The sequence below is a fragment of the Mauremys reevesii genome, linkage group 3, assembly GCF_016161935.1.
Source record: "Mauremys reevesii isolate NIE-2019 linkage group 3, ASM1616193v1, whole genome shotgun sequence".
Taxonomy (NCBI): domain Eukaryota; kingdom Metazoa; phylum Chordata; order Testudines; family Geoemydidae; genus Mauremys; species Mauremys reevesii.
In genome coordinates, this window is record NC_052625.1 from 53,334,928 (window position 1) to 53,349,144 (window position 14,217).

The 14,217-nt window shown below is 43.2% G+C and overlaps 1 protein-coding gene across 3 annotated transcripts in view; it reads right to left on the reverse strand.

Moving 5' to 3' along the window:
• The window catches only part of TP53BP2 (tumor protein p53 binding protein 2), a 78,419-nt gene that overhangs the window by 5,299 nt on the left and 58,903 nt on the right, over nucleotides 1-14,217 (reverse strand). For all 3 annotated transcript variants that reach the window (XM_039530321.1, XM_039530322.1, XM_039530323.1), the window contains exons 10-16: nucleotides 11,659-11,784; nucleotides 10,546-10,694; nucleotides 9,244-9,733; nucleotides 8,063-8,835; nucleotides 5,910-6,047; nucleotides 4,899-5,032; nucleotides 3,758-3,924 (exon numbers count right to left, since the gene is read on the reverse strand). In XM_039530321.1, the coding sequence (XP_039386255.1) occupies nucleotides 3,758-3,924; nucleotides 4,899-5,032; nucleotides 5,910-6,047; nucleotides 8,063-8,835; nucleotides 9,244-9,733; nucleotides 10,546-10,694; nucleotides 11,659-11,784 (1,977 nt within the window). The remainder of the gene's footprint in view (nucleotides 1-3,757; nucleotides 3,925-4,898; nucleotides 5,033-5,909; nucleotides 6,048-8,062; nucleotides 8,836-9,243; nucleotides 9,734-10,545; nucleotides 10,695-11,658; nucleotides 11,785-14,217) is intronic.

The following is a 14,217-nucleotide window of genomic DNA, read 5'->3' on the forward strand; positions in this document are numbered from 1 at the left end:
TGACAAAACAGCTCAGGTGAAAGCTGTGGAATCTGGAACGTATCACTTAATTCCCCGCTTCCATACACGCTTAATGTAAATGCTACTGTCTTTTTACCAAGACCAGTTCAAGAAAATCAGATTCCAGTCAGTCAAAAAACAAAGGGTGGGGGAGGAGACTAATTTTAACATTAAAAAACCAAAGCAAAACAACAACAATAATCCAGGTTATGTAGTTTCAGTTAACACACCTCTAGTGTCCAGAGACAGGAAGCACAATGCATGGAGAATACACAGCCATCCTCTTATTAGTGCTTACGTAAAGAGCCATTGCTTCCTGCAATGTTTGAACAGGAGCAACCAGTGTGCCTGTTGAGGCTGTTGGCCCTTGAAAAGATGGAATTCTGGTAGCAAAGTTCCCCCAGGTAGGAATGGGAAGGGATATGGGAATCAGGTACATCAACTCTAGGCACATTTCAGAGAGCAGGGACTAGGAAAGAGCTGGCATGGGTCTCTCTGCAGCAATCTGCGGGACAGTTTGACTGGGGTAGAGCCAGGATGTCAGAGAAGGGCCAGCAAAGCTCCTGGCATAGAGGGAGCTGGGGCAGGACCTCAGGAGCAAGATTACACAGAAGCCCAGATAAAAAAGATGCGGGGAGCCTGAATACAAGGGTGAAGGGTTGAATTCCTTTTTAAAAAACGTAATAAACCAGACCCCAGAGGGAGATTTTAATTTGTAACAACCACCTTTGTGTGGTGTACAAGTACCTCTGGGGCACAGCAGGGGGGGCTGAGGCATGGTGATGCACCACAGCAGGGCAGGAAGTGAAACCATGGCACAAGCCTCTCAAGTTGCACAAAAGGAGCCTGTCAGCAGGCGTTAACCCCAGTAAATTACATAGGCCCAGCTCCCCTGTGCCAGAGCAGGCGCTCTGCTCCCATTTCCCAGTTAAGAGGGGGGGCCTCTAAGGGATCTGGGAGGGGCCCAGTGAAAGGAAATCCATAAGGGAAGGCAGGAAAGAGTGACAGTGAGTCAGAGCAGACTAGTTTAGTCAGGACGGGCAGGTGAGAGCTGCCAGAGACCAGGGGATCATGGAAGGTCCCAGAAGGAAGCCGGAGGTGATTCCTGGGGGAAGGCTGAAGGCAGGGAGAGCACCCAAGGAGGTTTTGCTGGCTGACTTCCTCAAACCAGAGAGCCAGGGCAAAAGGACTGAAGGCAGGAGGAGGAGGAGCAGAGGGAGTTGCTTGCTGGCTCTAAGCTGCAGAGCTGGAACCAAGGGCTGATGGCAGAGAAGCAGTGGATGAGTTTACCTGTTAACATCTCCAGGGCCAGACAGCTGGTCCCAGAGGAGCTGAGAGATGGTCATGAGGAGTGAGGGATGCTGCTCTGGCAAGGAGGCTCCCAGCAGAGAGCTGAGATGGTTCCTGATGGGAAGAGCAGGGATGCACTCCAGATTGAAGGGCTGGGGCAGCTATCCTGGTACAAGGACAGGAGAGGACTGCACTGGAGAGAGCTAGGACATGGTGAGGGACCCTGAGGCTGTATGTTGCATGTACTGTTTAGACTATGCTAGGGGAATTCTGCATTATAGGGGATGGGACTTTTGTTATGGATTTATGTGCAGGGGCTTTTGTAATAAATGACACACACACACACACACTCCCCTGCCCAAAGGCTATATTTATGCTTGAGAAGATGCTTTGGAATATGTCTGAAGAGCTGAGGGAAACTGAGGCAGGTGCACCTGTCATGTGGTTGTCTGCCAGTGGAGGGCACTCTGGCACAGCAGCCCTTCTTACACAGCTACAGGAGCATGCTTGAGGCAAGAACATCAATACATCTCAGTATCATGTGCGTGTAATACTGACTCACCATTCCTGGTCAAAGCTTTCAAATATAACTCTACCAAACCCATTTCACCTTTCACAGGATTCCTTAACTATGGCTGCTAAAGAAATGTTTGTGTTCAGACTAAGGCCCTCGTTTTCACCATCTACTTGACCTTGCAGTGAAGCGACCCCGTTGCATGTGGACCTTAGCTATGTTCTGTAGCAACATGCAGGGATACTGAACACAGGATTAGGATCCCAAAGGATTTGGCAGAAAGAGACGCTGGGTTGTGTGGGAAAAGAATTGTAAGTCAAAACACAAGAGCACTAGAGGCAAGAAATTTACAGGTAATGGACATGTGTTTGTTTAATTGCTTCCTCCCCACCCCAAGTTGATCTGTGTGTAGAAATTACTCTTAAAATGAAGATGATAAAGCCAGCAAATCTCAATGGGGATAAGATTACAAGCATAAGTAATATCATAGTTCTGCTTTAAGCCTCTAGTCCTTCAGCCCGGATTGAATTAAATGTGGCTAGATGTGCTGAAGCAGCTTTACAAGTATTGTAATTTCTTTGCAGCTAAAAGGGATTAGGTGAATATTATTCAGGACTATACATTAACTGCTTCACTGCTGTCCAGTACACTAAGTACATCCATCCAGTTTATATGCGGCTCTTGTGCTCTGTCTACTGTGGCATCCAGAGGGTCAGATTTCAATTCAACATCCATCCTTTAAAATAGCAGCATATGAAAAGGCAAACGGAAGGAATATTCTGAACTCGCTCTTTGGCACCAGGAATTAGATTTTCCCAGTCTATGAACTTACTATCACTGTTGTAGATTACCAGAAACATATTAATAGGTTTTGAAGTCCAAAAATAACCAGACATCAAATACATAAGCAGTGTCCTACTGCTTGCTTAAAGATGCTAGTTTCAATCTGTAAAAACAGACAGTGACCTAAAATTTTACCACTATAGAACAGTCACCCTGAGGCCTATTTGAAAGGATCTCTGTGACCTCAGTTTAAATCCTACTTAGTTGGGTCCCCTACTTTCAAAAGAACACCTTTATATTTGGAACCCAGTGACTCCTTGGTTAGCAATCGCAATCCAATGGGGACAGCTGAATAGATATGGAACTTTGAGATAACTGCTTCAGCAGCTTACAGAAGTTTGTACAAGCTACTGCCTATGTTCCACTTGTTCTAGGAATAACTAAAAAGCTGTGTTTTTACTACTGTCCTCCAGTCACACCCACACACACCCACACCTTCTAAAAAGACAGTCGTTTCCTATCTACTGATCAGTAGATAGGATAGTCAAGAGAAAATACATTTGAACTTTCAACACTACTGTGTTAAAAAAAGCTTGGGAGCCTCAATGATCAATGCACTTCCCATATTGTGCAGAAAAAAGTCAAAGATGGCTGTACTTTTGAACAGCTACTCCCTCTAGCCTTACTATCTGAAGAGGACTTTAAAAAGAAAATCCTGCATTGTAATTGTGGGGTAACAGAATACAGGAAACAGTACAGAATCATCAAGTTTAGAGCACAAGACCTCTGACTGATCAGAAACTTGGCAAAAAAAACACAAAAACAAAAAACCCCTTTCTTACTTCCAATATTCATTTCTAGTAAGTATAGCAAGTGAAAGGCACCACACAGTAGCCTTTCTGCAAACATTAACAACGCAAGTAGGAGAATTCTGTACCCACTTCAGTTAGCACATATTGGTTAATTCAGGCAGACTTTTCTCAGTGGTCTTTGGAGGGTTTTCCCATTGGGTTAACTCACTCAGCTTCTCCAATTAAATCAAAGTATCCTCGGCTCAACAGGCTTTGCTCATTTCTGACTAGTCACACTTCAGTAAGTGAACCCAAAAAACATATTGAAAGGCCCCATGGAGCAGCTTGTATTCTTCAGAACTGAACTCTTAACACATACCGTACAGAAACTGAGAGCACTGGGTGTAGCCTTCTTCCATTTCTTCACATTTGTCTGCAGCTGTCTGCATGTCACTGTAGGTCATAGCAAACACAGCAGCACCTGATTCCACTAGGAATTTGCACACCTGGACGTTATTGCAAGATGCCGCGCAGTGTAAAGGGGTCCTACAAATTGGGGAGAGGAAGAGTGATTGTTAGGTTCAAGACATCTTTTCAGGTGTGTTACTGGCAGCAGTGCTTATTGGGTATGTCTACACTGCATCCGGAAGTGAGCCACTCACCCTGGCAGACAGACTTGTGCTAGCAGGGCTCACACTAGGGTATGAAAAAATAGCTGTGGAGATGTAGCAGTTCAGGCTGGAAGATCATGTGAGACAGTATCAAAAGCTTTACTAAAGTCAAGACAGCACGTTAACATTGCAAGCTCACATGGATTCTCCTCGACAGTTGTGCCCACCCCAGCAGGGTTCAAATATTACATTTTCAAACAAAAAAGGAACAGGAACAAGTTTTCTACACCAAGTATAGCATTACTATAGCTACTAACTGTAACCCACAAGCATTATAGTCAGGGTCTTTTTGAGACACCACCTCTTTAACCTCAGGATTTTCTGTCCTCCAAACTTCCCCATTGTGGGTTACGCCCCTCTTCCTCCTCTGTCCCACTCAAGGTGGTGGCCAAACTGGGTGAGGAAAACTGATCTAGCAGGGGTTCAGAAGCTTACGCTGCAGGGCTTCATCAACAGGCCATATTTTCACCCTATGTCCTTGCTTGACACCTCACCAGGAATTGCTTCTGCCCAACCAGGTTCTCCAGCAGGAAAAGCATCACTAATTCGTTCTGTAATATCCCAGTGCACTTTGTTTAGATAGGAGCGAGTAATTCTCAAGCTCCAATCTCTTTCATTAAGACCACCTTGTGCTGCAACAGTTGAAACCCCACCTGTCCAGAACGCAAGAGCTTCATGGAGGGAATGCTTCCAGCTCCTGTCTGCAGTGCAAAAAGTAGGGCGCCGAGTTGGAGAGTCAAACTCAGATGCCTCCCATCAGATTAATTCAGGGCAGCCCAAAAGGAGCTGTTCTTTGGCAAGGAGTTTTCACACCAATACCACTTAAAGGAAACTGACAACTGTCCTTACCATCCATCACTATCTGCAGCGTTAACATTCACACCAAACTGTACCAGAAACTTTACAATCTCGGTGTGACCTGCACACACGGCATTGTGAAGTGCTGTAATTCCTTCATCATTGGGCAGGCTGGGATCTTCAACCTACAGGGCACAGAAAAAGAAGCCATTCACATTCAAATGGTTTTCTCTACGGCACTACTGTCCAGATGGAACCATTTATAAAAATGGACAGACTGTCATCTTGTTTTGAAAGATTACTTAAGAGCGAAGTTTCTGTGATGGATATGGGCAATAAGCAGCAACTAAAGCAGTGGTTCTCAAACTTTCGTAATGGTGACCCCTTTCACACAGCAGGCCTATGAGTGCAACACCTGTTATAAATTAAAAACACTTTTTAAATATTTAACGCTATTACAAATACTGGAGGCAAAGCGAGGTTTGGGGTGGAGGCTCACAGCTCACCCCCCCCCCCCAAGTGACCTCGAGAGGTCACGACACCCAGTTTGAGAAATCCTGAACTAAATGAATACACCTCCCACCCCCAAATTCACTGTAGCAGTCAAACATTGAAAATGGTTTACAGGGAATATTTGCAGTGTCCAGATAATTTAGTAAAAAGCAGCATTACAGAATTGATCAGAGCTAATTTTAGAGAGGGATGGCACAGCAACATTTTGGAATTGGGAGTCAGGATTCTTGAGTATTTTACATTGAAACATAAGCAAGGTAAGTGATTTGTACTTGCGTGTTATCAAGTCATTTGATATATTATAGATTACATATTGTCAGAAGAGATCAAGACATACTAAGGACAACATGGCAAAATTATTCCCTAAAAAGACTTAGCATTGAATATCCAGAACCAACACTGTGGATATGTTGCCACCTGAACTGGCCCCTCAGCGGGACCCTCTCTTACCATCTTCTCAACATTTAGTGTCAAAAAGTTTCTATCTGTAAGTTGCTCCATTTGAAATTTAAACTTCAATTTTAATCCTGTACTTTATAATATTTTTACCTCATAAATGATTCTCTGCACAAGGTCAAATTCTCCCTCCAAAGATGAATCTAAAAGCAATGCAAGGGGGTTGAATTTCACTCTCATTCCATGGGCAATCCTCTCTGAGCCAGTTTTACGTAAGTTCGTCCTCTTCCCCTAGGAGGGAAAAAAAATTATTATTTTTTTTTATTACACACACACACACACACACACACACACACCCCTTCTTGATACATTGAGAACAATGGTAGAACTTATGATTGAGGCAGTAGATGAAATCTAGACTCAAGATGTCCCCAAACCACCACTCTTCCTGCACAACGCTGCACAGAGAGCTAGATACATAATGGGAGATTTTTTGCCTCCCTCTGAAGGCTCAGATAAGGGCCACTGCTGGAGATTAGATACTAGACTGACGGTCCAGTCTAATACAGCAATTCCCATGGTCCTAACATAGGAAAATCATTAAACCAAAAGCCAACTAAAAATACTAAGGCAAACTATTTTTGAATGAGTGCATTTTTGTATTCACAGCATTTTATCATTCATCTGTCAAAAGCTATCACACTAACTAGAAGGAAGACATTTTTAAAACACTGGTATAAATTATAGTCCTTCTGGATTTCAACAACTTATTAAAAACTCATTAATAGGAATAGGGATTATAGAAGCAAGTCACCTGGCTACATAAAATTTTCTTTAAAGAGGGATCCTGTAGAACCATATTTAGATCTTAAGTTAACATTTTTACAGCTGTGTTGGAAATAATTTTGACTTTACAAATACTTATTTTAAGCCCAACACTCTATTGTTGAGAATGAGTATATGTTAAAAACGGCGATATCCCCAGCTGCCTGTGCAGTGGCAATAAACACTATTCATAGGGCTATGCAAATTCCTACTGACAGATGTCAGGGAAAAAGATGTCAACAGAAGTGAGTCATGTTGGCTTCTGTTCATTTAAAAACACAGGAAGAAACAAAACATTTAGCAGATGAAGAGAACCAATCTATGATCTGCAAGTGAATTGACACTACTTTGAGATTTCCAGAAAAATAAATTACAAAAAGCCAGGGTTTTTCAACGAACAGCCTGTCAAGAAACCCAAATATCCTAGTGTGGGCTCAACTTCTTGACTCGTTTCTTCACATCAGTCTAGAATCAGTATTGTAGAGAAAAGCTTCCAGAACATGTTCAAAATGGCCTCAAAAGTGATCAACTGAATTGAGTTCTTGGGATTTGGGAAATCCCGATTGTTCAAATTCTTCACACCTGCAAGTTTGTTGGTTTTGTGTTTTTTTGAGGGGGTGGAAGTAGGGGTGGGAGGGGAAGGTAACTGGTATTCCATGCATCAGAAGAAGATGAAAGTGAACTTGATTGAAAGCTATTAGCTCCTCTGCTTTCCAGTTGACTTGGTAGCATCCCACTTTTGTACACCAACCTAGTCTGTGTGTTTATAGTGTGTGAGGATCTGAAAACATTTAACATTTCTGTTCTAAACCAGTGGTTGTGCGGCATGTTTTGTCATCTCACTTTTCTTACTCTTTATTATAGTAGCTTGTAAGTGGCACCATCTTTGTGTAACCTACACTAATGGATGCCAGTTAGTTGGAATTGTAGAGAATCATAAAAACCAACTACATTTCGGTAAAATGGATGCAATTTTAGAATGAAAGTTAACTATAGCCTTTAGCACAAACAAATTGTTTAGATCGTACACTTCCAATATACAACCTGGTCCAGGACTAAGCATATTAGGCTCCACCAAGTATCAATAACAACATGAATATAAATTTCAAAAAGCATTTACCATTTCAAAACCACAATTTTATTACTTCTAAGATGGAATTAGCTTTGAGTGAAATGGAGATTTATGCTGAGAGTGCCGTTTTCACAAACTCCAAGAGAAACTCTAGGTGTGTTCTGTGTTGAGTACTATTTGAAATTTTTAACCACAGTAAATTCTTTTGGAGACAACAGGATATCAGTACAGCTAGACTGGACACTGACAGAGGGGGACCTATAGCCTGCTAAGGTGACTAGTCTCCCACATACTGGTAGGAAATCTCTGCAACCTACTACATAGTGCAATGCACAGGTTCTATTGGTGAAACCTAAAATGGCCTATGAAGTACTCAAATCTTAGGCTAACTAGAGGTGCTGGTACTTACAGGAGGTAAGGAAAACTGTCCAGTGACTTCAGGGGGTCGCATACTGAAGGAGTCCTCTCCCAATCCCTCTGGTTCTCCTGATGGGTAAGGAGGTGGTGGGTATGGAGGATATTCCTCCATGTAAACTTCCAGTGGTTCTGATGACTCTAGACTTGGTTCTTCCATTTCAGACTGCACGAGCGCATCACTGTCTGATGTTACCTCAGGCACGCTATCTAGCCCTGCTGAAGGTAGAGGCACTTCATTCTGATCTGTGCGTGTGTTTTCTGCTTCCTCGGTGATGGCTGGTTCAGGTGTGGAAGGAACCACTTCTTTCTCAGATTCTGTGCTTAGATAAGGGTTCTGGATTTCTGTTGGGCTTTCAGGACTGGCAGACGTGGAGGTTTGTTTAGATGGATATGATGGGGTTGAGATGGTCTCCATGGCAGCCAGAGTGGTTCTCTGATACAAAAGCTTCTGAATATTAGGCCCATTCGGACCTTCTGGCTCAGTAATAGAGCTACGCTTCTTCAGTGGCCTTGGTGCATTAGACAGCTTCTTCCTTAGGGCCTCCAAATCGGCATCACTCTGATTTCGGTAAGGGTTGGATAAGAAAGGCAACAGTTTGGTAGGGCTGAGCGGGCGAGGAATTCGTTCAGTTTCATGATTCTCATGGGCAGAAGCTATTGTCTCCATTTCGGGCTCCGGACTGCCATGGCTATTTGAGTAGACGTTCTCTGTCTGCTGTGACTGATTTTGTGCGCCGGTTCCAGCAATCACAGGCTTGCCATACACTGATGAGCAATTCAGAAAGAGAAAACTAAGTATTTGACCAACAAAAAGAACTATCTAGTACAGTGAGAAGGTAGAATAATTCTATCCTTTTGAACCTGCTAGAAGCCAGCCTTATCCTACAGATATTTAAATAACACCTCCCCAGTGTTGGAAGAAAGGTATTGTTTTAGAGACCAGCATAACAGGACAGATATAAGTAACCATATTTTACACAAGCATCTTGGGGGGTGGGGGAGGGAGGTTGATACTGTGCACTTCACTCTCTGCTACAAACAAACACACACTGACCTTTAGTAGCTAACGATTTATAGCTTCCATATCCCTCTTGGTTCCCCAAGAAAGTGATATACACATTACAGTTCCCATGTAACTTTACTAATGAAAGTGAAAGACATCCACATCCTTACTGCTTGGGAAGTGTGGGCCTCTGGTCTGTGCCCTCGTCAGAGCACTCTGCACTGCCTGCTGAAAATTCTTCCCAGGAGTCTGCTGCTGTGTGTACATGCTGTATATTGAACTCGCAGCCACGGTCTGTGGCTTTCGAAATGATGGAAGTGGGGTTTCTTTGGATGGCTGAGGGGTGAAAGGTCTCACAGCTGCTGCAGGTGGGCTCTCTTGTTTGGATGAGGAAAGAACTTGGTCCTGGATAGTGGAGGGACCACTGGGAGGCACAGAGATTCGTTGTTGGATCTGCTGGGAAGTATGGGGTGGCTGCTGGGCTGCTGACTTCTGTTTGTTCCCCATAGTTACAATAGCCAAAGGCAGCTTCTGTGGATTTCCATCAGGCTTAGTTTCAGAAGAAGGTAGCTGACTGGCTTGACCAAAATAAGGTAAGTTTATCTGTTTTGGTTTAGTGGGAACAGGCGGTGGTACTTTTGTCACATTTTTATTGGCAATCTGCAAGACAAAAATATAGCTGAATTAATGAAAGTCTAATCTAGCACTGTGTTAAAAAGAGTGTTCTAGCAGATCTGGTGGGAAAGACACTGGGTAGACAGCACAATAGCTACAAATGTGATTAGCACTGCAGTGCTATTTATGGTTTCTATTGTTATTCATAAGAATGCACAAAATACCAAGATTTGAATTATAATCACAGCTGTTGTACACAATCCCTGGATTGGCCACAGAAAGTCTTAAATATCTGGCAGTTGAAAGGGTCTGTTAAAGTGATATATTATGGAGGAATCACAGTAGTTCTGTAAGACTAGCTACAATGATACATACATAAGTTTATTCTAACTTCTGTATCCTCTCTATTTTCACATGTAGCACCTGAATTTTTAGTCACAGATTACTGAATTCTCTTGTGCTTTATTTAAGATCTGAGGGATGCTACCAAATGCTGTTAATAGATTATAAATCGATACTCAAACCTAAACAGTTTGTTTTAAAGCATAGGTTCCATATAGCATCTTAGCAAGGAAATACTGATCGCATGCAAGCAAAACGTGAATAGCACAGCTACTTGCACATGATAAATATTCGGAGTAGGTAGACTGAGGGTGTTGATTTTGAGAGCTACCTACTCACTTTAGAAGCCTACAATTCCCCTCTAGTATTCCCTTAAAAGAACCAGAGCACTTTCACAATTTTGTTAAGGCAGTGTTTGTGAAGCTGTCCAGCACTCATTAATAGAAGGATTTCCTGGAATGCAGGAAAATGAGATAAGTGCAAAACTAGAAGAGGACTATGCATTTTCTGCATACCTGACCATCTCGCAGGAGGTCTTCACTGCTCTGGTTTTTTCTCAGCGAGCCCAGTGCTGGCCCTCCAGTGGGCTGATCCACAGAATCAAACATTGAGAAAGGACGCACTTTCTTCTCTTTCTCTCGTAGTGGAGTCTCTCCATCACCAGCTGAAGGAGAGGAAAGGCAGAATTAAGGCAAATACAGTGAAACCCCACTATAACGCGATGTTTGGGGTCCAAAAAATTCCATCGCAATAAATGCGGGGTCGCGGTATAGCGGGGTTTCAAGCCGGTCAGTTTAAGTCAGTGGTCCCCAATGCGGTGCATTGATGTGCACCACCTACAGCCTAGTGCCCAGCAGGGAAGAGACGCTGCAGCTCTGCGCCTGCCGGGGACAGAGAACTCCGAGGCTGCGGGCGCCGGTGCTCACTGTCCCCGGCAGGTGCGGGGCCGTGGCTTCTCTCCCCTGCTGGGCACTAGGCGGGGCATATCAACGTCCCAGCGGGTGCCATGGCGTTGGGGACCACTGGTATTAGGCCTTAAAGGGGAGCCAACTTATGATCGCGTTATATGCGATTTCGCGTTACGGTGGGGTGCATTATTGCAAGGTTTGACTGTATCTGGAATCCATTTGCATCAATATGCGGTCCATTTCACTCTTCTGTCACTGTATGGAATTGTCTAGGGAAGCTTATATATAATCCTACTCCCCATGCCATACTCTAAAGACCCCAAGAAAAGTTGTACATAAGATGTAAACCAAATCAGACCCGGTCTGCGAGCAATATTCTCTACTGTAATAACACCATACAAAATTAGCAAAAACAACAGGAGTACTTGTGACACCTTAGAGACTAACAAATTTATTTCAGCATAAGCTTTCATGGGCTACAGCTCACTTCTTCGGATGCATACAAAATTAGGGGCTTTAAAAACAAAACACCAACAACCAGTAGATTGTTAGTAGGTTTGCTACAGTAACCTGCAAAAACAACTGTCTTCAATTCTATTACTAAAATGAACTATAGACATCAACTTGTAAAATGTTTGTCGTTAACTGGTTTCTCACCAGTGTATAGATTAGCAATTATGAATAAAACGTAACTTTTGTACAAGACCAATAAGAACTCACCTTGCCCTTCATTAGTCACATTGCCTTTTGCTGAAGAAGAGACTGGTCCTTGGCTAATGAAGTTGTCTGCATTTGAATTACACCATTCAGGGACAGCCGGTGGTTTTGAACCTGGGATTGTAGGGCCTAGTGTGTAGACGGAGGAAAGAAAAACAGTTTTAACTAAAACCATTTTCATTTATTGACCTTTGTTCATTAGCCTCTTCATTAAATGAGATTCCTCCATCATATACTTTATAAATTTAAGATAAATATCACTAGATTTCTCAGGCTCTTTTAAGAATCCTTTGCATGGCTTGGACACATTTTGCCTCTAATTACAACATAAAAAATTAACACAACTTTTATATTTCCCAGAGCAGTGAAGCTCACTAATGTCAGCATTTGCCTGCATTTTGGGATTGTAACTTTTTTAGGCAAAATCTCTTAGACTGCTGTTTTCACTGGCATGCTCCTGGTTGGTATGCAACTTTCCTAGGCTAATAAAATATAGTCTGTAAAACAAGAAATGGTGTGTGCGTGGGTGGGTGGGCGGGGGGGGCATTTAACGCAAACTAAAGAAAAACCATGAGCCATCAAAGCAGTAGTAAATCCAGCTAGTGACATCCAAAACAGCAGAAAAGTCATCCATATATTCAATGTGCACACAGACACAATTAGAAAGGGATGATCTTTAAATTCACTGGAGCAGATATAAAATCTGCTTCAAAAACAAACAAGCAAGCTGTTGTGTGGATCTTGTTCTTAGTTTCAATACCGTAGGAGTAAAGAGTTTCACTATATATTTGCAAAATAACACCCTTCTAATGCAATAGAAATGGACAAACTTTTAAGACAAATTTTGTTCTGAACTAAAGGATCAGAAGTTGTACCTCTTGGTAACCAGTGACTATGACCATGCTAGAGATAAGATATAACCAGAGTGAGTCAATCTCATGCAGAAGCAGCAGATCACTACACATAGCAAGCTTTCACTACAGAAAGCAAGGCTAGCAGCATATTTGATGTCTAAAATTAAAAGCCCACTCCTCTTCAATCAAGAAGCCACGGAACCAGGGATCAGCTGAAGACAACAAATGAGAAAACAGGGGCAGAAGCAAGGTCATAGGTTCACAAGAAGGGAATCAAAGGGGGAACCCTGGTGATTAAAATTTAGGTTTCACTACGGCCAAGTGTGATGCCATGTACCAGATCCTTCGTGGCCTCCTGCTGGAGGCCCCACAGTCCTACTACACGTGACCCCAGGAATGGAGCAACCAAGGTGGGTACTATTGGGTTGCCTAGAGAGACTGCATAGAAGCAGCCAATCAGAGCCCAGCAGGCTCAGATAAATGGGAGTTGCGGGGCTTTGCCTTAGTGGGTCAGTTCCCTGCTGGGACCAGAGAGACATGGCAGGGTGCTCCTCTCCGGCCACAGGAGCTTGAGGGACTACCAGAATTTGGTTCTGTCTGCATTTGCTTAAGCTGGGAATGAGAGGTCCTGAGAACTTTAACCCTAAGATAGTGGGTGAACATAAAGGGGACAGGTGGAAAGAGGCCAAGGGAAGTAGCAGCAACAAATTGAAGTGAGCAATATGTGGCTGCTGTTTATAAAGTTCCAGGGTTGGAGACTAGAGTAGTGGGCAGGCCCAGGTTCCCCCACTGGTGAAGTGGTGTAAACCCTCAGAAGGGTACAAGGCTTGTTTGGAAAGCCAAGTAAAGAGCTGCATTTAAAGGGCCTAGAGCTAGGGCTGAAGACCCTGATGAGGGTAGATAAACAGCACTGTTGAAACCTTTCAGGGGTAACAAGTCCATTTTGGATTGTGAGAGCGGGCTAGAAGGCTGAGGCACTGTAGACCCCTCAAAGTGAGGTTGCCAACCTTAACGGGTCACAGGAGAGGGGGAAATGGACTGCTGTACTACACATAGCAGCAGGAGGTACTCAAGAGGTAAGTGTCCCTATTACACCAAGGCTTGAGTTCCACTCCAACAATTTTAGTCACTACTCGGTAAATATTTTGGAAGTAGAGAAGAACATTTGCATCATTTCTGGGCAATGACTATGTCTTAAATAGTGATGGGGAAGGAAGGAAGAAGAGGAGCAATGAGTACTGCACAATTCAACCTCTTTCCCCCTTTTGTGATATATTGGTTTTCCCTTATGCATTTCTCTCTGAGGTCTTGTGTCCCTATGCAAGCATGAAGGATGTTTTTACATCTCTCAAATTTTCTACACTGCTTTACCTCTAACCAGTCAAACATCATCTCCTGGCAAGAACTGCATGGAAAGAACATGCCAAGCCCACTAGCACTCCTTTTATACCAGCAGGAGAAACGAAGACCAGAAATCAAACTCTGGCTCCCTACATAGCAATTTGCCATCAAAGGTCAGCCTGTTTCCCCTCCACCCCATCAGTGACTGAATATTTATAGTAAAGCATCAGCCAGTGTTACAGGTTTTATTCCCCAAATACATAATAAAAAGGATCTTAGATTGCTTCATGACTGAGTTTAACAGCTTCAGGATTACAACCAATCTGCTAGGATACACAGATGCTAAATTGGTCTTTTTCTCTGTAAT